General features: G+C 36.7%; 1 protein-coding gene across 1 annotated transcript in view; it reads right to left on the reverse strand.

The window, feature by feature from the left end:
* Positions 1-7469, reverse strand: part of LOC136217176 (uncharacterized) — a 31958-nt gene extending 24489 nt beyond the window's left edge. The window contains exons 1-3 of the mRNA XM_066003762.1: positions 6154-7469; positions 5384-5828; positions 4682-5308 (exon numbers count right to left, since the gene is read on the reverse strand). Of these exons, the coding sequence (XP_065859834.1) occupies positions 4682-5308; positions 5384-5828; positions 6154-7469 (2388 nt within the window). The remainder of the gene's footprint in view (positions 1-4681; positions 5309-5383; positions 5829-6153) is intronic.
* Positions 7470-27545: the final 20076 nt, after the last annotated feature.

Here is a 27545-nt window from a genome sequence, read left to right on the forward strand (position 1 = left end):
AGTTAGCCCCCTGAACTTACGTAAAATATAATCAGTTAATAACTCGGTTGTAAAAAATTAAGTTAAATACGGAGAATATGTTGCACACATCTTAAAAAGTAAAACGACCAAGGTCAAAGTATGTGATTCTAATATTAGAAAATAAAAGGTTTTATAGTTGAACAAGTAAGAATATCTTCTTTTTAATATGTTTTAATGTATTTTGTGAATTATATAATAACATTCCAAGGCATGTGCAACATATGTTCCGTATTTAACTTACTTTTTTATAACTTGATGATTAATTGATTATATTTTACGCAAGTTCAGTAAGCTAACTACACATTTTATGTAAGTTTAGAGGACTATCGAAACACTTTGAAAATTCAGGGGCAATCAAACTTTTTGACAAATTAAGTTTCTAAGCCTTTCTTAAAACAAACATTTCATTTGGAAGAAAAAAGCCTTCTAGAAGATTGTCGCGCATGACAAAGAAAGGCAATGTGGAAACCTGGCCTGTAGATAGAACCTCAAATCAATAGTTTCACTTAGTAGCAAAGGGAAGTAGAGAAATGCTTCTAGAAGTTATGGCACGTGCCACATGTTATTCTGTTGAACTGTGCTTCTAGAAGTTGTGGCACGTGCCACATGTTATTCTGTTGAACTGTAGCCGTCTGAATTGCTTGCAATACCCAATCACTTTCTTTAGAGATTAATATCCTTTTCTATGCCTATTTGCTAGGGGTGAGCAAAATAACCGGTAACCGATTACCAAACCGATAATCGAACCGAAATCTTAGTTTGGTTCGGTTATTTTAACATTCTGGTTCGGTTCGGTTTTAATTTTAGCCTATTTTGATAATCGGTTATCGGTTCGGTTATTGAAAAAAAATATCGGTGTAACCGATAACCGAACCGAACTTCATATATACATATAAAAAATATAATTTTATCTTTATATATATATAAATAAAAAGTCCAACCCTAAAAAATACACTTTTATCTTTGTATATATATATTTTGGTTTAGTAACCTTTAATTTATTCAATTGTAACTTTTGTACAAGGATATTATTTGAAAACTAATTAAATAAAAATGTACAAAAAATTAAATATTTTGAGTTTTCGGTTATTCGGTCGGTAACCGAACCGAACCGAAAATTTTTGGTTAAATCAAATTCGGTTACCAAACTTATTCGGTTCGGTTCGGTTATGAAAATAGAGCAACTTTCGGTTCGGTTAACCGACAGTTCGGTTCGGTTAGTAACCGAACCGAACCGATGCTCACCCCTACTATTTGCCATTTAATTTAATTTAATTTAATTGGATCAAAGTATAATAGGCACATCCACACTTCTTTTGCCAATCCAAATCAGATGCACTAATTTTAAAGCTCTCTATCTTTTCTAGAAACATGTCACGTGCGCCATTGTTAACGGAGTTTGGAAGAATCCCACCCAAGTTTTGGAGTTCTTATATAACAACTGAGTCTTCCCATGGAGGACTCCCAATTCACATTTAGACACGTGTATTGTGACTCATATAATAATTAAAATAGTGAGACCTCTTATAATATGCGTGGGTCCATGTTACACGTGTCAAAATATGTATAGAATGTCTTCCATTTGACATGGAGAACCGTGTGCTTCTAATAATTTACTCAAGTTTTCACTTTTTAATTGGAGTTTCATATTTATAGAGGTGGCAATAGGAAATGAATTATAAAAAAAAACCAGTAAATATTGGGGACGAAGTAGATGGTGATGAGAAATCTCTGAATCATTTAATGGGATTTTCCGAATCCATCCCTGTAAATATTGGGGACGAAGTGGGAAATGCATTTTCATCTCCGCCCCGCACCGTTGTCACCCCTAACTACATATGTATCTTGCTATACAACCTTTAACTCTTCAATTATTATGCTTAGGGTTGTCAATTAGTTAGGGATTTCTCATCCCCGTCGGAGACCCGTCCCGTTGGGGACGGGAAATCCCCGTTTGGGATTCCCATGGGGCGGGGATGGTTATAAGCGTACTGTCCCCATCCCTATCCCCATCCCCGAATGTCCCCAATGGGGATCCCCGATTAAATACTCGAATATAGAAAAAGACTATATATATTAATTTATTTTGGACATGTTTTTATTTTATCCTTTGAGTCTTTATTTGTAATTATTTAGTTAATTTTTTATGTTTAGTAGTTTATGACTTTAAAAAAAATTATATACTGTAAATTGATGTTTTACAAGAAAAAAGTAAAAAAAAAAAACTTAAATGGGGATAGGGATTCCCCACAGGGATAGAGATTCCTTGCGAGGCGGGCATGGTAGCCAAATTTTTCCAATTTGTAATTCGAGAACGGGAATGGGGAATCCCCGATAGACTAGGGCCGGGGATGGTTAATGTAATCCCCGCCTGTCCTGTTTACAGCCCTAATTATGCTCATTCCGGTTTTGAAAGTACATTATGTAAGAAAAAACATTTGTATCAAAAGTTGTTTTTATTTTAATATTTATTTACAAATGTTTAACTCTCCAACCTATTTCATTATTTTTGCTATATCAAACTGTATTTTCTTTATTTTCTGTCTCTGTCTTGATGTTGGTACAATGTTTTTGTTCCAACCCATTTCATCATTTCCCTTCTCTAAACACAAGATTCCCTTCCAAATAATAACTAGGACGAAACCCTCGCTTTGCTTCGGGTATTTAAAAAAACATAATCATTTCAATAAATAAAATAAGAATATTATTACCTCTGTCCCATAATATAAGTCATTCTAGAGATTTTCACACAAATTAAGAAATACAATTAATGTAGAGCCTAATTAATGAATTTTACATTGCTTAACTTACATTTTTTTATCTCCCATATAATGGTTGGACAATAAGTATTGGAATATTAAAAAAAACACATAGATCAAGACAAAAAAATTTAATGTTTGGACCAAAAAACTAAACTAAAAATTCTTCGAAAACCAAAACGACTTAAATTTTGGAAAAAAAAAAACATTTTCTAAAACGACTTATATAATAGGACGGAGGGAGTACTAAAAATACATAAAAGACAACTATATATCAAAATTTTATGAGAAGTTTGCGTTTACTAAAATAAATATAATGACTAATAACAATTATACAAATAATAATCAAAATCCTATCTAAATATTGGAAATATTAGATAAAAACTTATTTAATTCACTTGTACTAATATGATATCTAGTTATTTTAGATAATCATCTTTAGCATCGGTAATGTTGGTTAAGTTATTGGCTCATCGAAATAGAATTCTAAGATGAATTTTTTTATTGTTTATTTAAAGGATAAAGGTCAAATTTGACCTTAATGTTTTCGAGAAGTGTAGATTTGATTCTCATCGTACGGAATAGTATAAATTTATCCTTAAAGTTTGCAAAGAAAATCAAATTTACTGTTACTTTACCGTCAATTTAAAAATAATGGTTTACTATTATTTAATTGTCACATCGAAACAAATATCAATTATGTCTAAAATATTTAATATGTTATTTACACATGTATAAAAACAATTAAAAAAAGCTAACAATTAGGTTTACCCCATATAAAATATTTATTTAGTGTGTTTACATTTTTTTCTTATTATTAAATTGTTTAAAATGTTCATTATATTACTAATATAGTTATAAATAACCAACTAAAAATATACGAAACACATTCAGTTTATCGACAAACTTGTTTGGAAGATGCAATATGATAATTAAATAATTGACAACAGATATTAAAAAGTGTAAAGTTTACTAGTCATACTATTAAGAATTGAAATTTAGTAGTCATAATGTTAAAATGGATAAGATTCAGTGGCTATAGATGTAATTTACCCAAAATTATGGTGTGAATGCATTTAAAATTAACACGTATATACCTTCTCCATACTGTATGTGATGTGACAATGACTCTAAATTGTTTGTACCACGTGCTATATAAAGGGTAAATTACATCCATGGCCACTGAACTTTATCCATTTTAATATTATAACCACTGAACTTCAATTCTTAACGGTCTGACCATTGAACGTTACACTTTGTAACACCGATGGCCACTCAACTTTAAATAACTCCTCAACATGATCGTTAACGACCTCAAAATGAAAATATTCAAGAATTAAAGTTGTTCAAAACGATATTTATCATGAAACCATGTTTTTTATTTTTCAAAATCACATTTTTTTTGGAGTTTTTTCTCTCTAAAAATTGACTTTCTCTCCTAACCAAACAATACCTAAATGACCTCAAAGCGGAAATTTTCAAGAATTAAAGTTTCTCATAATATCATTAAATTTTCGAATTTTTTATTTTTGGAGTGTCAACGGTCATTTTGAGGCATTGAGTGACCTGGTGTTAAAAAGTGTTAAATTCAGTGACCATACTGTTAAGAATTGAAGTTAAGTGGTCATAATGTTAAAATGGTAAAGTTCAGTGACCATGAGTGTAATTTACCCACTATATAAATGTCACAAACAAACAAAATGATGTCGTTTTGAATGAGATAGAAAGGTAATTTTTCTAACTAAATAATGGCACAAATGGAAAGAAAAAAATCTAAATTACAATTGCAATTGATTCGATTTTACTGTTCATTTCTACATTCAGATTTTTTTTGGTAGAAACAGGAAAAGAAAGACAACACAAAGAACAAACTAGCATGGGATCAGCCTAGGAAAGCTAACCCCAATCCTATCCTCTAAAAGAAGAGAAGAAAGAAAGATAGGAGGATCAGAAAGGGTGGTAACACCTAACATCCCCTCATGTCCAGCACCCGCCAAGCGATCCGCAATCCGGTTCTGTTCTCTGAAGATGTGGCTGAACTCTAAGAACTCAAAGGAAGAGCCAAGCCTTTTAATAGCTTTGATAAGGTTTTGGCTATTAAGACAAATAGCATGTTTATCAGAAATCATATTAATGGCCTCCTTATTATTAGACTCCACAGAAAGCCTCTTAATACCCAGACTTCTGGCAAGCTTGACACCAGAGAGGATACCCCAAAGCTCCGTCGAAAAGGACGAGCCCAACCCCAGGTTATGGGTGAACCCAGACATCCAGGCGCCCCCCGCATCTCTAAGAACACCTCCGGCCGCGATTCTTCCATTGTTGAGACATGAGCCATCCGTATTTAACTTCACCACCCCATCCTTAGGCCTACTCCAACCAACAAGGTGAACCTCTTTATTCTGGGTAGACCTGGCAAGGGAATCCCCTTTGAAGCTCTCAGTAATAATAAGGAGCTTTTTTGAGAAGAACTCAGGTAAGTTCTGAATAAAAACAGTCTTCTCACTAAAAATCTCCTCGTTCCTCCACTTCCAGATTTGGTGACAAGTAATAGCAAAGAAAATGTCACCATGCTCCATGTTAGCCAGTAACTTCCCACTAACCCCATTAGAGAACCAGTCATTCTCAGAGTGGGCAAGGAAGGAAGGGAGAATGTGGGGTGGGAGAACTTTCTTCCACACCTCTTTACTTTTAGAGCAGTCCCTAAGAGCATGGCACAAGGTTTCAATATGGCCTCTGCATCTACTGCAAGCTCCAGAATCCGCCAAATGTCGTCTGTGCCTATCCGAATTAGTAAGTAACCTATCCTTAACTCCCAGCCACAGGAAGCTCCTAATACGGTAAGGGATTTTAAGGGCCCAAATGGATTTCCAAGTATCCGAGAGAGGGTCAGATCTGTTGAGGGTAAAAGCTTCAAAGGCAGATTTGCAAAAGTAAGCTCCATTATTAGTCAGGGTCCAGCAATGCCTATGCTTGTCTTCCTCTTGATTACTAATCTTAACTCCCCTGATTTTAAGGAGAGTATCCAGGCTAAAGAAGGAATCAAACCTGGACCAAATCCAGTCCCCATCAGAGTCCACCACATCGGCAATCCTCCAGTTGCGGATATTGCAAGGCGGGGGGGGGGGGGGGGGGGGGGGAGCTACAAACATCTATAAACGGTTTATCTCCGATCCAGGTGTCATTCCAGAAGCTAATGGACTTGCCATTACCCACCTCCAGGCCAACCCCCGAGCAGAATTCAGCAAACACAATGCTAAGCCCTTTCCAAAGGAAAGAACAATTGACAACTCTCTCCTTAGGCCCCCCAAAGATTTTGTCCTTCCGATACTTACCACAGAGCAGACGAACCCAAAGAGAAGAGGGGCATTGCCACATTCTCCTGAGGAGCTTCATTAATAAAACTTTGTTGTTGTCCTTAGCCTGTCTAATGCCAAGACCTCCCATGCTTTTAGGCTGGCAGACCTCCTTCCAAGGGACAAGGTGAATCTTTCTTCCCTCTCCAGACTCTCCCCAAAGGAAACTCCGGTTAATCTTGTCAAGCTCATTGAGAACCGGCTCCGGTAATTTACAGGCTTGCATGATATGATTGGGAGCTGCACAATTGACAGACTGAACTAAAGTTAGACGGCCTGCTAGGGAGAGAGAATTGGCTTTCCAACTAGCACACAACCCATTAGTTTTATCCAGAGTCTCTTTAAAAGAGGCTTTGGAAACTCTGTCGTTGCGGAGGGGGACCCCAAGATACTTACCCAAAGAGTGAGTAAGAGGAATGCCAGAAAGATCACGAAGTTTTTTACAAACACTTTTTTCCACATTCTTAGAGCAAAGCATCCGAGACTTATGGATATTAATCTTCTGGCCAGAAGCGGCGCAAAAGCAATTAAGGATATCCATGACCACACCAACTTGCTCATCATTCCCTTCCACAAAGATCATCACATCGTCAGCGAAGAACAAATGGGAAATAGGAGGGCAAAACTTGTTTATGGACACAGGATGGAGAATCCCCTTGCTCATAGCCTCTTGAATTAGATGAGCCAGCCTTTCCATAGCAATAACAAAAAGGAAGGGGCTCATAGGATCTCCTTGACGGATACCCCTGGAGGGAGAGAACTCATCAGACATGTCTCCATTGATCAAAACCTGGAAAACAGGAGAAGAAATGCAATCCTCAATCAATCTCCTCCAGTTCTCAGGTATACCAGCTCTTTTTAAGCTATCCAGAAGAAAACTCCAATTTAAGCGGTCATAAGCTTTCTCCAGATCAAGTTTGAGAGCCACGATCCCTTTCTTACCTTTCCTCATCTTCATGGAGTGAACCATCTCCTGGGCAATAACCACATTGTCCATCATTTGCCTGCCAGGAACAAAACTACCTTGATTTTGGCTAATAATCTCAGGAAGGATGCGCCGGATCCTATTAGCCACAATCTTAGTGATAGCTTTATATAACACATTGCACAAACTGATCGGCCTCATTTGTAAAAAGGAGGAAGGTTTTTCAATTTTAGGGATCAGAACCAGGAGGGTTTTGTTCACCAGCCTAATATCATTGGATCCGCTGAAAACACCTATAATAAAACTGTAAATGCCTTCCTTCACCGTATCCCAGTGTTTATGGTAAAAACTAGCAGGAATACCATCAATCCCTGGAGCTTTAGTAGCTCCAATACTGGTGAAGGCCATATCAATTTCTTTTTGGTCGATAGGATGAAAAGCTTATTTAATAGCATCCTCCTCCAGTCTAGGAAAGGAGACCCCAGAATGGACTTTGTTCAGATCCACCTCTTCCTCTTTAAAGAGGTCTTTATAGAAATCCAGGGCAAGGCGACGAATATCTTCCTCCTCATAAATCCAATCACCCTTGGAGTCTTTAATAGCATCGATCCGATTCCTCTGCCTCCTAATAATAGTAGAGAGGTGGAAAAATCTGGTATTCCAGTCACCGTCCTTAATCCAAGCTTTTCTAGATTTCTGGAACCAAAGGAGCTCTTCCTGTCTAAGCATCGCTTCCAACTCGTTCTGGAGAGATCTAAGATGACAATTCAGACTGTGGTCAAAACGGATCTCCAAACAGCGTTGAATACCTTCCATTCTCCTTAACAGTTTATTTTTCCTTCGGATGATATGGCCAAAGATGTTTTTATTCCATCTCACCACCTTTCTTCTAAACTCCTCAGTGGCAAGGAGAACATTAGAGTGGGGTTGTCAATTGTCCTTAATAAAATTCCTGAACTCAGGATGGGCATCCCAAGCAACAAGGTACCTAAAGGGTCTATTCCCTTTAAGCCTATGACCTTTAACCATTTTAACGAGGATAGGACAATGGTCAGAATGACGAAAAGGGAGATTCAGCACGTTCACCTTGGGAAATCTATAAATCGCAGCCACATTCGCATAAACTTTGTCCAACCGAACAAACACGCTATTCCTTTTCCAAGTGAACTTATGACCAGCGGCTCCCAGGTGAGACAGCCCGCATAAATCCATATTCTGCTTATGATTAAGGCACCGGTTCACATAATGATTACCCCCCCTCTCTGATCACTCATGAGGGCAATATCATTAAAGTCCCCAGCAACCATCCAAGCATCCACCATGCTTGTACTTATAGAATACAGGAGCTCCCATAGCCTTTTTCGGTTAGTCAAAATCGGGTCGGCATAAACAAAGGTAACAAAGAAAGGGTTGTTACCAGGGTAACAAACCTTACTATGAATGAATTAATTATCCATACTAATAATATCGATACTAACCCGATCTGGCTTCCAAAAAAGCCAAATCCCCCCTGCCCGACCAGTAGCCTCAGATTTGACGCAACTCCAATTCTTAAACTTTCTAACCACCTCATCTGCTTTGGAACCACTAACCTTGGTTTCAAGAAGAGAAAAACAAGAAGGATTAAATTGCTTAATAAGATCTTTAACATGAATGCGGGTAGCCTTACTAGCTGCACCTCTAACATTCCAAACAAAAAAGTCCATCAGAAAAGAAGACTACTAATCACAGGCCCACACCCTATACAAGGTATTTGTTTGGGGCTCCTGAGAGCCTCGAAGAGGTGCCAGCAGGCCCCCTTTTATCCCAAGAATCCAAAGAACTATGGTTCTTTTTAGGGTTAGCTTTAGGTTTCTTCATATTCAACTTATTAACTCCCATAGTTTTTGCGGTTGGGACGTCAACAAGAGATTTCAAAATACTAACCTCTTTGGTCATCATTCTTCCTGTTGAGCCAACAATCTGGGAGTTCTCCTTGGCAACAGCTTTAGAATCGAAAAGAGGATTAATAGAATCACCTAGGATGGAAGCAGGCTCGGCTGATTCCAGGCCCGACATGCTTAACTCCATATGCTCATTAGATAAAACTGGATCCTGTCCACCTTCAAGAGACAGGACTCCAAATCTCGACCCTGACCCGGATGTTGAAGCAACATCAGCACCAGTCTTGATATCAGGGGGCCTGACCTTGATCTCAGGAGCAATTTGCAGAGAATTCGACTCCTTACTAATATCTGGAGATTGATTCCGGGCAGCAATAGCACGTGGCTTCCGTCTGACCGACCTTTTGGCCAGCATCCAAGGGCCAAAATTCTTCCCTTCACTTTGACTCTCCTCAGCTCTACCTATGTTAGGCACCACCACCTCTTCAACCGCCTTCCTTCTCTTTTGACAGCCATCATAGGTATGGCCAAACATGCCATATTCATAGCAGATATTGTGAATCCCTTCATATTCAATATGAAAAACTTTATTCTGAATGCTGAATTTGGATAGAAGAGGCTTAGCGAGATCAATGTCAATACATACCCTGGCAAACTTGCCCCTCTCTGCCCCAACGGTAGTTTTATCAACATGGTGGACTTTCCCAACCAGGCCTCCAATTTTATTAAGGAATCTTTCGTTATAGTATTCAATGGGAAGACCTGGGAATCTAACCCAATTGAGGATCCTGTTCACAGAGCAGTCATGAGGGTTAAAATTTGGGACCCAAGGCCTCAACGCCAAAATATGATTGGATATGATATAAGGACCACCATTAACAACTTTGTTAAAATCCTCTGCCCTTGTAAATTTGATGACATAATAGTCATTCTCCAGGTCCGTAATGGTAACCTTCCCTTTATTCGCCCATTGAGCTTGGATCCTCTGAGAAAAATATTTAAAGCTTATTCTTTTCCCAAGCACAGTGACAATTAAGGATAATTTCCATTTCGATCTAAGGATGCGTTTGCCTTCAGATGAAAGACAGATCACAGGACACATCGGGTCCTCTTGCTCACCATCCTCAACATCAGAGTCAGAAAAGACCTCTTCAGACTCATCCTCGATACTGTCATCTTCCATCATGGGTTCTTCCTCATTCACCCCTAACACCTTATCTCTCCAGGATGATTTCCCCAGACAATTCTCCAAGGCGGAGTTATTAACCGTATCCACCAAATTCCATGAGCTTGGATTAGCATTAGAAATAGTAATATTTTGGTCCGCAACACCCCGGGTTACCACTCCGCCCAACGGGGCTGCCTCTGCCTCAATTTCTGCCCCTGGACAAGGGGCCAAAGTCTGAATCCGTGCCTGGCCAGCGGCCACCTCTGCCGGCACCCCTGCGGCCGGCTTACCCGTAGCCGCACAGTCCTCCAGCCTACAGCCCTGCGAGGCGCGGGAATAATCCCCAACAGATCCCAATCGCCGCTCGCAGGACCCAACTCCTGCGCCCCTTACAAGCCCTCCTACTGCACCCACCGGCAACCCGCAATCCTCAACACTCCCGTCCCCGTCGGATCCAGCCTCCCCCGACACCTCCCACCATTCCCTTACCTTCTCCACCTTCCCTTCACCTTTGCCAACCATACCAGACGCCCGATCCGGCCCCTCACCCTCACCCTCCATCCGTGTCGGCCGCTCCCTTGAGCGATCCCGGACTCTCTCCCCGCTAACCCTCCTCTCGCCATCCGACACAACCGACCGACCATCGCCCCTCGACAACCCCCCATCCAGCTCCAGATCCACTCCCTGCGCCGCCCTAGCGACCCGATCCCCAAGCCCCTGAGTCGAGCGACCGCCCGCACCTTCTTTCACCTTCGCCCTAGATCTACACCCATCACGTTCTTTCGCCATCGCCGCGACTCTCACCTCGATTCTTTACCTCCATTTCTACATTCAGATTTAATTATATAGAATAATATTATATAACAAAATATATAATAACTATATTTATATTTATTTTTTAAAAAAAATGAGTTGTGTGCAATGCATTTATATTAAATAAAAGAAGGTTATTAAGATAAAAAAAATAAAAAAGGATTGCATTAAAAAGAAATAAAAAAATCCTCAACCCACTCTATCTCATGTGATTCAAACCCATGATCTCTAGTATCATAGTATCATAAAGAAATTACTTTTAGGTTTTAAGGGCTCTAGAGTTTATGGATTTGACAGTGATATTGCTCGCCTCTTTATGGTTGAGCCTTACGGTTGAGCCTGTGGCTCATCAAGCTCATTGAAAATGGCTTAATTCACAGCTAAAGAAGAATTCTTCTAGAAGCAGAAGTTTTTCATTTTATCACTTCCTAAAGTTGATATCTTTTCTTATTTGTCTTCAAATACACTACTACTACTACTACTTTCTTTCTTTCTTTTTTCGTTCTAAACATATACTACTACTTTCTTTTTAGTAATAGTGATATTGATATATAAATGTAATATATATAATTCACCAAAATATATAAATATCTAATTAATTAATACTTGAGAACTGCTCTCTACCCAAAAACTGCTCATTCCTCCTTGTCTTCTTCTCTTTATCAGATCTTCCAGTTTTTCCCATTTTTGTGGATCTACTTTAAGGAGAAAGAAGGAAGTTCATTCTTCCTCCTCTCAACGGGTTAGGTTTGTTGTAATTTTTTATTGTATTTCTTTTCGATCAGTGTTTATATATTTTATTGAATCTCATTATCCGTTTGAATTGTATCTGTTCTCCATTATTCTACTATTTATACCTTTTTCGGATTTAGCAAGAACGGAAACGATTTATTTTATACGTGGATCAATATATCTACGTGGTTGCAACAAACAAAATAATTCAGATCCGAATGTTCGGAAGGGTCTAAATGATGAAGATTCGATTGCAGTTGCTTTTCTGCGGATTTGGATTTCAATGAAGTATATGTTTTATTGTTTTTTTGTGAATTTTGTACCTTTTATGGCTTTTTATGCTCCTTGTAGTCATTTTCGTCTCATTGTGGATTTTGTAAGGTTTTTTACTTTTTCTGCTTTTTGTTGTACTTGTTCTTTTCGTATTTAACGAAGATATATACATTTTCATCAAAAAAAAAAAAAATTATTAATAAATGGTGAAGATTTATTTTAAAATTAAGAATATAAATTTATCTTTTTTTTAAAAGCAAGAATATAAATTTATCTTAAAACTACATTACTTATTAAAAAGGATAAAACTCGGAGAGACATAGACGGCACTTGGAAATCCATTTGGGCTCTAAAAATCCCTTACCGTATGAGGAGCTTCCTGTGGCTGGGAGTTAAAAACAGGTTGCTTACTAACTCGGAGAGACATAGACGGCACTTGGCGGGTTCGGGTGCTTGCAGCAGATGCAGAGGCCATGTTGAAACCTTGTGCCATACCCTTAGGGATTGCTCTAAAAGTAAGGAAGTTTGGAAGAAAGTTCTCCCGCACCACATTCTCCCCTCCTTCTTTGCCATTTCTGAGAATGACTGGTTCTCTAATGGGGTTGATGGGAAGTTATTGGCTAACATGGAGAATGGTGACATTTTCTTTGCCATTATTTGCCACCATCTCTGGAAATGGAGGAACGAGGAGATCTTTAGTGAAAAGACTGTCTTTATTCAGAACGTTCCTGAGTTCTTCTCGAATAAACTCCTTACCATTACTAAGAGCTTCAAAGGGGATCCCCTTGCCAGGGCTACCCAGAAAAAAGAGGTTCACCTCGTTGGTTGGAGCAGACCGAAGGATGAGGTGGTTAAGCTAAATACGGATGGCTCCTGCCTCAACAATGGGAGAGTCGCGGCTGGAGGTGTTCTTAGAGACGCGGGGGGTGCCTGGATTTCGGGATTCACCCATAACCTGGGAATGGGCTCGACTTTTTCTGCGGAGCTGTGGGGTATTCTTTCTGGTGTCAAGCTTGCCAGGAACATGGGTGTTAAGAGGCTTTCTGTGGAGTCTGATAATAAGGAGGCCATTAGTATGATTTCTAATAATCATGCTATTTGTCATAATAGCCAGAACCTTATCAAAGCTATTAGAAGGCTTGGCTCCTCCTTTGAGTTCTTAGAGTTCAGCCACATCTTCAGGGAACAAAACCGGATTGCGGATCGCTTGGCGGCGGCTGGGCATGAGGGGATGTTAGGTGTTACTACCCTTTCTGATCCTCCTATCTTTCTTTCTTCTCTCCTTTTAGAGGATAGGATTGGGGTTAGCTTTCCTAGGCTGATCCCAGGCTAGTTTTTGTCTTCGTGTTGTCTTTCTTTTCCTGTTTCTACAAAAAAAAAAAGATAAAAAGAAAAGAAAAAGACTATCTTATAATAAGAAAACGGGTTAATGTGCAAAAATACCACTAGCGTTTTGGATCAGGAGTTATTTTACCCATAACGTCTAAAATGGTGCAATTTTACTCGTAACGTTGGTAGCCAAGAGCAATTTACGCCTAACATTGATAATTTGAGTTAATTTTACCCTATTATAAACATAAATATTTTTGTTCCTTATTCTACAACAATTGCATATCAATTCGTTCTAAAAAAAATGATTTCATGTTTTTTATAATTTAATAATAGAATTGGAGATTAATATTTATGAATTCGGTGAATTTTGTGAATTTTTTTATCCAATTTGTACAAAAGACAGTATGTTTTATTTATTTATTTTAATTTTTTCACATCCCAACATATGTTTGTGATTTGTTACTGATAAAATGACGCATGTGTAAAGTGTAGATGACAAGATTCATGACCGAGAAGACAGATTGATGAATTATTTTTTAAATTGACCCAATTTATCAACGGTAATGGTAAAATTGCTCTTGACTTCCAACGTTAGTGGTAAAATTGCACCATTTTAGAAATTATGGATAAAATTGCTCATTACCCAAAACGTTAGGGTATTTTTACACCTTAACCCATAAGAAAACATAATTATTCTATATTATCAACCTATATAATTTGCTATCTTTTTAATATTAATGTCAATTACAAGCACACTATTGTTTTAATTTAATGAATCCGGATAATTTATCAAAATTAATCAAATATATTTTTGTTACTTTTTCCAGTTAAAATATACTTCAAATACTACAATTATTATTAAACTTAAACTTACAGTTTACATAAATAATCTATTTGGCTTAATACGATTATTATTTTTATATTATATACCATATAGTATTATTGCTAATTTTAGAATCGTACTGAAAACTACCTTAATTTATTTAAATATAACCCATATAATTCTTTACCTTTTCAATATTTTAATAATTAGGAGAGCAATTTATCCCGGCCCCTTGAAAAATGTTTTTCAAACCACACAGGCCCACAGTTAATTTTCCTTTGGTCTTTCACTTGTGTTTTTCCTTTAAAAAATAATAATTTCCTTTTCCTTCCCACCTTCTTCTTTGACCCTTTATATAACTTTCTCTTCTCGCTCCGATTTGCACAATTCCTACTATTTCTCTCTGCCCATCCTACCCTTAAAACCCTCTTTCAATGTACTTCTCTTCCCCCTCCCCCACCTTTCATCCTCCAATACCTGACGCCTTGTCGCCCACCTCTGGAGCTCGACTTTGTACAATCTCAACCGCTAGATCTCGCCGGAGAATGAATGTGAATGTCTCTCTTTCGTCTGTTGTCGAGTCGATTACTGTCAATTCTGGCAGGTCCATGAGTCTATACGAGATTCTCCGAGTCGACCAGACGGCGTCGCAAATGGAGATTAAAACGGCGTATAGAAGCCTGGCCAAACTCTACCATCCCGACGCGGTCCACGAGGATGCTGAATCTGATAATCGGGAATTCATTCAGATCCACGATGCTTATGAAACGCTGTTGGATCCGGCTAGCAGGGCGCTCTATGATCTGTCGCTTGAAGCGGCGAGCAATTACTACCGGAGGCGGAGGACCGTTGGGTTTTCAGGGGGTTATTATCCGACCCGGAGATGGGAGACCGACCAGTGCTGGTAAAAAAGTCGAAAGTGAATGGCTGTGTTGGATGAATCATTCTGTTTATTTTTTCCCTAATTTTTTAGGGTTTTGCTGTACGCAAACATGTCACATGATTGTAGAGGGATTTTCTGTGTATATTCCACCAAATTTTTTATCCCGTTGGCCGAAAAAGAAAAGAAGAAACAGAAAAATTGTGAATACTTCTAATTACACTTTCTTTGCATGTGAATCATATATCAATTGGTGTGTGCTTACGTATTTTGTGGTAAATAAATACTTTAAATTTCCAAACAATTTATTCATACAGGTTTTTTTCTGTCATTTTTTGTGAAAAGAAAAAGAAAACAATAAATCCAAAAACTGCTTTAGAAATAGGGTTTTGCTATTTACCATTCCAAATTACTTATTTACCATTCCAAATTACTTATTAACGTTGCCATTGGACAATTGTCCTTGGTATAATTTCTTTTTCAAAATTAGGGAATTTTTTTTTAGAGAAAATTCAAAATTTAGCCTAAACGGATGTGGCATACCGCCTAACCCATGGCAGGAACGGATGTTACATCTGTTCCCGCCATGAGTCGGACGGTATGCCACATCTGTTTAGGCCAAATTTTGATTTTTCTCTCAAAATTCAAAATCCTCTTCACTCCCATCTCCGCCCGCAAGCTTAAAAAATCCAAGAATGATGAGGGCTAATCATCGATCTCTGGTGCGGAATCTCTGACTCACAAGTCTTCCATGATTGAATCGCCGGCTAGGAGAAAGTTATCGTGGAATGATACCCTTTTGGGGGTTGGAGATGGTGTTTCCACGGTTCAGTATCCTGGGGCTCCAGATAATTTTTTCTTTGGTGATTCAGTTGAATCTGATGAGGATTGTGATGAGGAGGATGACCCGAGATGTTCAAATATTAGATTGTCTAAGGAGGAGAAGATTGGCCTTTGGAACGAATGGAGACTAGCTTTGATTGTGAAAGTTTTAGGAAAGAAAGTTGGATATAGATATCTTGCTAACAGGCTGAGAACTCTGTGGGCTAAAAAAGGAACTTTGAATATTATTGATGTGGAGAATGATTTTTATGTGATTAAATTTTCTTGTGTTGAGGATTTTAATGTTGTTATGGATGGTGGCCCTTACATCATTTCTGACCACTGTATTTCTATTTATCAGTGGACCCCACATTATGACCCATATGATGTTGAAGTAAAGAAAATTTTGACTTGAGTGCGTGCGGTTCCCCCGTCTTCCAATTGAGTATTATAATGCTTCTTTTCTTACTAAGTTGGGTAGTCATGTAGGAAAAGTTCATCATATTGACAAGATGACCCTAGATAGGGCTGGGCACAGTTCGGTCCAAGTCGGGGATTCATGAATCTCCAGTATTGGATTGAAATTCGGAGATTAATAAAAGGAAATCTCCAGGATTGGATTGAAAGAATAAATCTCCAGAATTGAATTGCCCTAAAATTTCAGTCCAGTCCAGTTCGGGGATTCGGAGATTCGGTTCCGGTCCAATCCAATATAATTTTTCGGTGATTCGGATAAATATCTAATAGTTTAAGTCCTAAAAAATAAATTAAAAATTTAATTTACAAAATAATAAAATATAAAATTTTATTATCTTACATAACTTGAAATAAATGATATTTTTTTAGGAAGTAAACAACATTCATTAAAAGTTACAGTAGACAACAAAGCTAAAAAAAAACCCACAAAATCAAAGTATTAAAAGTTACGGTAGATAACAAGGTTAAAAAACCCACAAAATCAAAGTTACAAAATAACAAATCCATAAAAACAAACAACCTTTAATTCAAAAAAGACAACACTTCATTAGCAAAATGGACAGTTCATACTGCGAAATGGACTAAAAAAAAGTAAATAACACAAAACATGTTCGATTGTTCATATGAATTTCCACTAAAAATTATTGGAGATTTGTGAAGAAATAGTCCGAAGAGTGATTCTGTATTCACAGAAGATTTGGATGATCAAATTTCTTTGATTCTTAGTTATCTGACTAAGGGCGGATGGGGTAGGCAAAGATAGCTGCATTTCTATAGGTTCAATTCATCAATGTCGGTATCTCAGTCACAGATTGATGTTGTCATCCCTTGGCAGATTAAGCAAAGCTTTTTTAGCTATAAGACCCCATAATACCCGATTGAACAAGAGGTAATGAGATTCTATTTTTATAAAATGTTTAAAAATTTTAATATTTAAAACTTCTAATATTTGTTACTTAATTAAATGGTTAACAAGAAGTAGAATTGGTTCAGATGGCTAAGGCGATTAACAATGTTCCATTTGGTTAGATATTTGATTCTCCATGTCTACATTTTAGGTAAATATTTTTTATTTCATTTTATAAACGGAAATTAATCGGGATAATTTTTATGACTATATAATAATGTTATACCTTATTAATAAATTATAAATTTATATTATTGTAATTAGTTTACCAAACCTTACAAAATATATAACTATATATTATATAATATTTCTCTTTATATAAAGTTAATGTATGAAATATAAATTTATTATTGCTAAACTTTCGGTTATTTCAGTTTAGTCCAATCCAATCCAATCCAATCCGGTTATCGGTCTGGTCCTGGATAAATTTCGGTCCAATTCGGTCCAGTTCTTTGATGAAAGTCAACGGTCCAATCCAGTTCGGTTCTCCAAAAAAAGTCAACGGTCCCGGTCCAATTCCGGAGTTTTTTCCTCGGATATTCGGTCCGGTCCAGTATCTCCAGGATCCGCGCCCAGCCCTAACCCTAGATACAGAACGAGGTAAATTTGCTAGAGTCTGTATTGAGGTTGATCTCTTGAAGCCTTTATCGTCTAAGTATAAACTTCGCCGTACTACTTATCGCATAGAATATGAAGGCGTTCATAATATATGCTTTGAGTGTGGTAGCTATGGTCATGGGATTGATCAATGTCCTACTAGATATAAGCCTGATATTGCTGTCCCTGATGAACAAGGTCCGATTAATGCGGATTTAAACAGGGAAGAGGTTTTGAATGATTATGGTCCATGGATGGTTGTGAAACGCCCGGTGAGATTGAATCAGCCACGACTTGGTTTTGGGATGAATCAGAGGTTTGAGGGAGGAGCTAGGCTTGGGTCGTCTATGACTGAGCAGATTGTTTCACCCTAGTGTGTGCTGGGGTCGTCTGCTGAGTTATTTGGGGGCAATAATGGTTCTAGATTTGAGTTGTTAAATGTTGTGCAGGGGGATAAGGCGGTGTTCAATGATTTGGGAGAGCAAAAAATTGGGGTTGCACATGATAATGCTGAGATTATGAATTCGGATGGAGGGACCCCCTTAAATCCATTGTTTGAGAAGGTGGCTGTTAACCTTGATTCAGGTGGGCCTAGGGGTTTGGTGGGGAACCAGCGGGTGTTGAGTCCGGAGAAGGTGGCTACGATTCAGTCCGGGGACCCTGCTCCACACTCCCCTAAATCTCAGTCTGGGTTGAAGTTGGGGAAACCTCCCTTCGGTTTACAGAAATATTCTAGAAAGGCTAACAAAGCTAGTAGCTCCTCTCACTCGAAGTTAATTGGTAAGAGCACTTCCTCGATTTTTGAAGGTGCTCCGGCGAAATATTATGTTTGAGTGTGTCTCTATTTCTGGGGCCGTTTTCTTCTTATCCTTTTGATGATTGTTCTGTCCTGGAATGTTAGAGGTGCAGCTAGTAGAGATACTATTTTGCACTATAAAGATATCATTTCTGTCTATAATTCGACTATTTTTGCTCTCCTTGAGACAAAGATTAGTGGGACTGCTGCGAGTAAGGTTATTGCAAAGTATAGAGGCTGGAAGCATGCTGTTTCTGATGCTGAAGGTCGCGCTGGGGGAATTTGGGTTTTCTGGAGGGAGGCTGAGGTTGAGGTCCATGTTATTGAAACCCATTTTCAGTTTATGCATTGTAGGATTATAAAGAATGGTACTCCGTTATGTTTTTTATCTTTTGTTTATGCGTCTCCTAATCCTGTGAATCGCAATATTATGTGGAATCGCCTTGGGGTTTTGAGCTCGTCGATTTCTTCTCCTTGGTTTTTAATGAGGGATTTTAATTTACAGGACCAAAAAGGGGGTAGTTACTTGTATAATAGAAGGTGTCTGAATCATGTAAGACAAATGAATGACTGTGGAGTGATGGATTTAGGCTTTAAGGGTCAAAGGTTTACCTGGAGTAGAAGACATCTTTTGTTCCGTCTAGATAAAGTGTATGGGAACCTGGATTGTCGGCTTATATTCCCTGATTGTTCGATCACAAACCTCCCGTTTAGGAATTCGGATCACGCTCCAATTCTTTTTAGACTGAAAGATCAAGTTGGTAAGGTTGAATTGAGGCCTTTTCGTTACCAGATGTGTTGGGAATTACACGAGGATTTTAACAGGTTTGTGGCGGACACTTGGTCCTCCTTATCTGACCCTGTTCAAGCTGCTGTGGAGTTTAGAAATGGGGTTACTTGTTGGAATAAGAAGGTGTTTGGAAATGTCTTTACTAGAAAGAGGGAGATTCTCTAGAAGCTGAAAGGGATTCAGAATGCTCTCCTATATTTGTCATAATGAGCAGTTGGCGAGGAAGGAAAGGGCTCTTCAGAATGAACTGATGGATGTGCTTAGAATGGAGGAGGTTATTTGGTTTCAGAAGTCGAGAAGGAATTGGGTCAAGGATGGTGATAGGAACACCCGTTTTTACCATCTCTCTACTATCATTAGGCGTAAAAAGAACAGAATCGGGGGTATAGAAGATGAAACTGGTAATTGGGTCTTTGACATGGACAAGATTAGAGATTATGCTCTCGAATTTTATAAGACCTTATTTCTAAAGGATGATACCCTTAATTTGTAGGGAACCAACTTTGTTCGTTTCCCTGATGTGGACTCGGATGTTATGAGTAGGGTCTTTCACCCGGTTAGTCAAGAGGAGGCCCGCATTGCTGTGTTTGGTATGGGTGGTAGTAAGGCCCCGAGGGTGGATGGTCTTCCTGCGATTTCTAACAGAAACACTGGGATGTTGTGGGTTCTAGTGTTACTGCTTTCGTCATGGATATTTTTGCTAGCTCTCGGTCTATTGCGCAAGTTAACCAAACTCTTCTAGTTTTGAAAACAAAGGTGGCGGACCCGAGAAATTTTGCTCATTATAGGCCGATTAGCCTTTGCAATGTTCTTTATAAGATTGTGACGAGGATTATTACGAGTCGTTTGAAGGATATCCTCCCCCTTATTATTGATTCAACTCAATGTAGTTTTATTCCTAGGAGACAGATTTTTGATTATGTGGTTATTGCTCAGGTGGTGGTCCATTTGATGCGTGTGAAGAAGGGTAAAAAGGGGCTTATGGCGCTTAAAATTGATATGGAGAAAGCTTATTATAGGATCGACTGGCAGTTTTTGTTTGAAACCACTCGGCTTGCTGGGATTCCAGAGTTTTGGTGTCAGATTATTGACAGGTGTGTGCAATCGAGCTCGATGCAGGTAGCTATTAATGGGGAGACGACTTCGGTTTTCTATCCTTCTCGCAGAATCAGACAGGGAGATCCGATGTCCCCTTATCTTTTTGTCCTATGTATGGCTAGACTGGACCATATGATAAAGCATACGATTACTTTAAAGAAAATTAATCCTATCAAGCTTGTCCGCGGGGGTCGGGAGATTAGTCATCTTTTCTTCGCTAACGATGTTTTGATTTTCCTTGAGGCTGATTTGGAGCAGGTTAGTGGCTTTATGGAGGTCCTAAATGAGTTTTGTTCTTTATTTGGTCAGAACGTTAATATCCAAAAGTCTAGAATGATGGTGTCTAAAAACGTCTCTAATAACCTTGCGCGTAGGTTGAGTTTGTCGTGTTCTATCCCTTTAACTAATTGCTTGGGAAAGTATCTTGGTGTTCCTCTTTTAGGAGGAAGAGTGGATAAGAATAGCTTCAGGGATATTGTGGATAGTATTAGTTCTAAAATGAGTGCTTGGAAAGCTAATAATCTTTCTCTAGCCGGGAGGATTACGCTTGTGCAGTCTGTCACCTCGACGGTTGCTAATCATGTGATGCAAACGAATATTCTCCCTAAAGGGGATTTGCGTAGGATTGATAAAGTGAATAGAGCTTTTATTTGGGGCCATATACAGGGGAGAATAATAAAATCCATTTAGTTGATTGGGATTCAGTTTGTAAGCCGAAGAGGTGTGGGGGGACTAGTGTTAGGAAAGCAGCTGATTCGAATGTGGTTCTCTGTCTTAAGCTTCTCTAGAGGATTTGGAAAGAGCCCCATGCACTATGGGCAAGAGTTCTGTCTACAAAATATAGGAAGGATCTTATTTTTGGGGGCTCGTTTTCAATTGCCAGTCGTCGATCCCATATTTGTCGTAGTTTACAATCAGTCTTTGATTGTTTTTTACAGGGTCTAGTCTGGAGTATAGGGGATGGGAAATCTACGTCGTTCTGGGATGATAGGTGGTTGGGTTCTTTCTCTCTTCGTGAGTTGGCTGTGCGTAGGGTGGAGGATGAGGACCTCAATTGGCGAGTGAGTGATGTGTTTGATGATAGTGGGAGTTGGAATTGGTGTAAAATTGAGCACTATTTGGATATCACTATGTTGTTGCGTCTGAGATGTATCCTTACGGCTTGTGATTCGGACATCCGGGACATGCCTAGATGGGTTAATTCTTCTAATGGTAATTTTACTTATAAGGATGCGTATTCTCTTTTGATTGCTGATCGTGGTGGTGCGGAGGTGGATGCTCGGTTTGATGCGGTTTGGAAGATTAAAGTCCCTCATCGTATCCGGACTTTCCTTTGACTGTATCTTCATGATAGGATTCTCACCAATTTGGAGCGGAAAAGAAGACATTTGAGTGAGGTGGATGTTTGTTCTATTTGCATAGGGATCTTGAGTCTATTATTCATGTGCTCAGGGACTGTCCTGTGAGCATTCTTATTTGCCAGGGGCTTCTTCCACCGAGTTTGTGGGGGTAGTTCTTTGAGATGGCTAAAGAATCTTGGCTTATTGTCTGTATGGTGGGTTCTGATAAAATGTTTGGGATTCAGAACTGGGTGAGTCTTTTTGCTGTGACGGTTTATAAACTTTGGACTTGGAGGAACTTAGAGATCTTTTGTAATGGTGAAGGTATCCCGGGTGATCGAATTGCTTCGATCTATAGAACTTTGGATGGTGTTACTGCGGCTTGGGAGGTCTGGCCAAAGTTGACTGTAGGGGAAGGCATGCGGAATTTGCTTCAGTGGAAAAAACCGGATAGGGACTGGTTTAAACTCAATATGGACGGCTCTTCTAATGTTTCGACGGGTCAGATTGCTTCAGGTGGCGTGATTAGGGATTGTTTGGGGAACTGGTGTAGGGGGTTTACTCAAAATATCGGTAAGGGTGATATTTTAACTGCTGAACAGTGGGGGATACATGCTGGTCTTAAGTTAGCGTTGGATTCTAATTGTCGGAGGTTGATTGCAGGGTCTAACTGTCTTCAGGCGGTTAGTTTGGTTAATTCAGATACGCCTCTTCATCACCCGGCCCGTGCTTTAATTCGGGGTATTAAATCCTTTATGTCTCGGTTTGAGAATATTGAGGTGTGCCACATCCATAGGGAGTGTAATAAGTGTGCAGATTTCCTTGCTCGTTCTGCTATCGGTCTGGCGCCAGGTATTACAGACAGCTCCTACCTTGTTATCTCCTCTTCTTTATGAAGATCGTGCAGGCAGATCCTGTTTGAGGCTTCTGGCTTCTTGATTTTTTTTTCGGTTCTGTTGCTGTTTGTTTTTGTTTTGTCTGTTATCTACCAAAATTATTTTTTTATCCAAAACGTTTAACTGGTCCTGAATTTTCAAATAGTCCCTCAACTTATATAAAATATATGAATAACTCTTTTAATTTATGTAAAATGTAATTAATTAATTATTTAATTATATAAAAAATAATATTAATACATAAGGTGTATTGTATAAGTCTTAAACATTATTAGGGAGCGTTTGTTTTGGGGGTTTAGAAAAGAGAAAGTTTCATTCATTTTTTCATATTTGTTTTCTTAATTCAATTATTCATTTTATCCACTTTTGGTTTTGGTTTACTCCTAACTCCCTCTAATCTTATTCTCCAACCCTTTAAGGTTTTCTATTCTCTTTCCCTCCTCTTACTAATTTTAACATTTAGTCTCCTTATAAAATTCTATTTTATTTCTATTTTATTTTTAATTTTAATTTTGATCTATATATTTAATTGTTTTTACTTTTTTAATATTTGAATTAATTTCACTTGTGATCCTTATACTTGTATATTTTTTATTTTTCTCTCAAAAAACATTTAGACTAAATTTTACTTTTTGATTTTTGTTTTGATCCTTATATTTTTTTTATCTCTAGACTAATTTCAATTTAGATCCTTATACTTATTTGTTTTTACTTTTTTGCCCTGAAAATAATTTTCATAAATATTTTTCTTTTATCATATTATTCAGTTTTAGTATTTATTTTTAATTATTTTAAAATGATTATTTAAAAAAAATAGAATGTCTATGCATTTTTCTTTATTTATTTTATTTCAATTTTCTTTCATTGTCTTTTGATTTTAATGGTTGAATAAATTGATTTTCATTCTTACATTTAAATGTGATTAATTTATTAATACAAATACATGTATGTATAGAAATTATTATTGCAAAACACAATTCTGGTTTATTATCTCATTTGAACCAAATAGCTACAAAGGGAATCAGAGATATATCATCCCTTTTATGAAACTGAAACAAACAGACAAAGAAATTCGGGGTCATTCCATTCTTTTTTTTTGTTTCACTTTCTTGATTCCATTTCGTTACCTCTGCATGAACCAAACGCCCCCTTATATAATTTGCAGAATAGATTTAAACATATTAAAAAGAAGTTCATACTTACTCAACTACTTGTCAACTCTGGTATACATATCCTGATCTTGGTCATTTTACTTTTCCAAGGCGCGTGAAGGTTATAAAAAATGTTAGCCGCTAGACGGATGGATAAGCTCCTCGAAGATTAATCGGGGATTAATAGAGGATTAATCATATTTGTATTTTTGTATTTATGAATTAATAAATTATCATATAAATTCAATCAAAATATGTATTATATTATCTAAAAAATAGTATAAAATTATTTAATATAGAAATCATGTATATTTGTAACATATATCTTTAAAAATATACAAACATCAACGTTTCAACAACAATATCATTAAAATAACTCAAAAGTGAATTATAATCAAACAACAAAAAAACGCTTTGTTTATCGTCGCTTAGGCGGCGTCCAGGTATTCTAGGCGGTGGCTAGAGGGCTAAAAATCGCTTAAAGTAACTAATCGGAGCAAATCGGGAACGGATTCTCGATTTCGAAGGTCTAGACGGTTCAAGCGGCCTTAGTTTTAAACAGTGTGCTACACACCTTCCACACATAAGTTTTTTTTGCAATAGAGTGATTAATTATCTATATTTTACGTAAGTTGAAAGCTTTATGGACACTTTATCTAGGTTGAGGGGACTATCAAGTTATTTTTAAAGTTCAAGAGGTCAATTGATCTTTTTGGACAGTTCAGGGGACAAACAATGTATTAAGCCTTTTAATTTAATTAAATATTTGATCTTTTAATTGATATATAATTTAGTTAAAACATAAGGAAATTTAAATAAAAATTCATTTTTATAGATTATCTATAACTATGTCAAGTAATAATTTTTATTATATCAAATTAAGTAAATCATTATTTTTAATATAGTTTATGGACAGTTTATAAATTATGGGTCTATGATATATTTTTTACGGTTTAAGATTTATGAATTTGGATTTAGAATTTTTAAATTAGAGTATAAAATCATATTTCTTTGTGATACATAGAAAAAAGTGACATATTTAGAATTATTTTTAGTAGTATGATTTAGTTATAATTTTCTATCTATTTTCATGTAAAAAGTCCTACAAAATATTCATTGTACATGAAAAAATATACATAACTCATCTTATAATTACAAATAATTATCATTTTAGTAATGTGTCATTATTTATTATGGCTTAAAATTACTAGGGATAAAGCGCAAAAATAAAATACTTTCAACGTTGACAGTCAAGAGTTATTTTACTTTTAACGTTTAAAATTATATAATTTTACCTTTAACATTGGCAGTAAAGATTAAGTTTATCTCTAATATTGGCAAGTTGAATCAATTTGAGACAAATTCATCAAACTTTCTTTTCAGTCGTTGATTTTGTCATATATAGTTCACGTTGCGACATTTTATGACTAATCAGTAAGAGATCACAAAAATATGAATAGATGTTAAACAATTATACTATATTTTATACGAGTTGGACTAAAAAATCTAAATATTTTATCGAATTTAAAAATACTAATCTCTAATTCTATTATTAAATCACAAAAAATGTAATTTTTTTTAGAACCAATTGATATGCAAATTATTATATATTCTGTATTTCTGCATGTGTTTTGTTTTAAAATTTTCATTTCTTCTTTTACTATTTTTTATATCGCTTTTCATATTTTTTAAAGTGTGTTATGTTACAATGTTTGACATTTCTTCTTCTTTTTTTGATCTTATTTTCTTCGAATTTCTCTAGTATTGTGTTAGATTTTTTTTCAATTTTTAAGTATTTTGCTATCTTTCGTTAGTTTATGTTTGGGTTAATATACATATTTGCCCTTATATTATCACGGATAAGCAGATATACCCTTATATCAAATAAACTCACAAAAGTATCCCTAAGTTTTTTAAAAACAAACAATTATACCCTAATCTAACAGAAACAAACAATTATACCCTAATCTAACGGAATGCAAATGTGAGGTTATTGCTGTTTATTCATATATTCTTCCCTGCCTAACCCAATATTAGATATCCTTTACCCAATAATAATTTCATTTCTTTGAGGAAGAGAAATCTGGCATGGCTGCCTGAGAAAGAGAAAAATAATATTTTTGAGAATGAAAAAAACTGGTTTGGTTTAGGGATTTGGTGAATTTTTCTGGGTTTTGTATAGAAAGAAAAACAAAATAAACGCCCCTCTCTCTCTCTCTGTAAAAGTGGTGTGAAGGAAAACAGAGGTTTTTGTGTGACTCAATCCAAACTACTCTTCTACTACTACTAATTGTCAAATTCAATGCTTGCATAACCACTTTCTCTCTTTTTTATTTTTCCTTTTCTCCATTAATGGGGTAGCATTTCATGCTTTTTTTCCTTGTTGGCATTCCTCATTTCGTCATCTTCTTTTTCTACTACAGTACAGTGTCTCCGCTTTTATTTTGATTTTGATTTTCTGCTGTCATTTTAATGGCGTTTGTTGAGAGTAATTTCGGAGATGGTTCGGTTTCTTGTGATGAAAAAGGTCAAGGTAAGATAATTCGGTTTATGCTTTTTTTTTGTGTACTATGGGTTTTCAAGCTCTGTTTGGGTTCATGGAAAAGAGGGGAAAATGGGGGATGAAATTCTAATTCGTACTCTGTTTGATGTGGAACTTCTGTTTCCAGTCTTTTTGCAGAGTTCCTCACTTTTGCTGGATTTTTCCAGCAGCCAAACAGAATTTGATTGACAAATTAGGAACTCTGTGCATCAATCTTCATATCTGTGTTCTGATTTTGTTTGGGATTGGTTGGTGTTGGAGGAAGAGACGGTGGTCTGGGGAAAGAGTTTGCCTAATTTGTGAGAGGAAGAGAAAAGGATACAACAGTGAACCCACACTTCACGGTGGTTTATACCACATCCAAATTCTGTTAGATTAGGGTATAATTGTTTGTTTTTGAAAAACTTAGGGATATTTTTGTGAATTTATTTGATTCAAGGACATATCTGTGTTTCTGTGATAATATAGGGGCAAATATGTGTATTAACCCTTTATGTTTTATTTTTCAGTTTTTGTTTTTGGTTTTGTATTTTCTAAAGTTTTTCTTGTATGGTTAATTGAAGTGAAAATGTTGATTGTAATCTTTCTGTGAATACAGACAAAACATTGATGTCTTCTGGTTTGGAATGCTCTGAATTGTTTTCGTTTTTTAATATGATGGACCATTTTAATAATGTTAGGCCTCTTCCAAATGTAGGGGAAAAGAAAAATAATAATGGAGGTGGCTTTGTAAAAAATTAAAAGGCAGGTCAGGGAAAATTTTGCATGTGTATGATAAGAACATTATTAGTGTTAAAAATGTTATTGAGAAGAAGGTTGAGGATTCTGAGAAGAAACATACTAAAATATAGTAGAAATATTAAGAAGAGAAATTTGGTGAAGAAGTCAATGAAGAAATCAATAAAGAAATCTCATGTTAAATATGTTAGTAATGAAATTTTGAAACTCATAAATTGGAGATATGTTCTTTTTTTTGTTTAGATTTCATTCAATTTCGATGGATTTCAAAAGGTGTAGATCTAGATGAAATGTATGTTATATGACCTTAACTACTGTTAAACAATTTTGAAGTTGTTTCATTATGTTTTTTTTATGATTTACATTGTTTATTTATTGCTTTATTTTGTTTGTTGTCGTACTTCATTCAATTTCAGTATGTTTTAA

Source organism: Euphorbia lathyris, chromosome 2 (assembly GCF_963576675.1).
Source record: "Euphorbia lathyris chromosome 2, ddEupLath1.1, whole genome shotgun sequence".
In the NCBI taxonomy this organism is placed as follows: domain Eukaryota; kingdom Viridiplantae; phylum Streptophyta; class Magnoliopsida; order Malpighiales; family Euphorbiaceae; genus Euphorbia; species Euphorbia lathyris.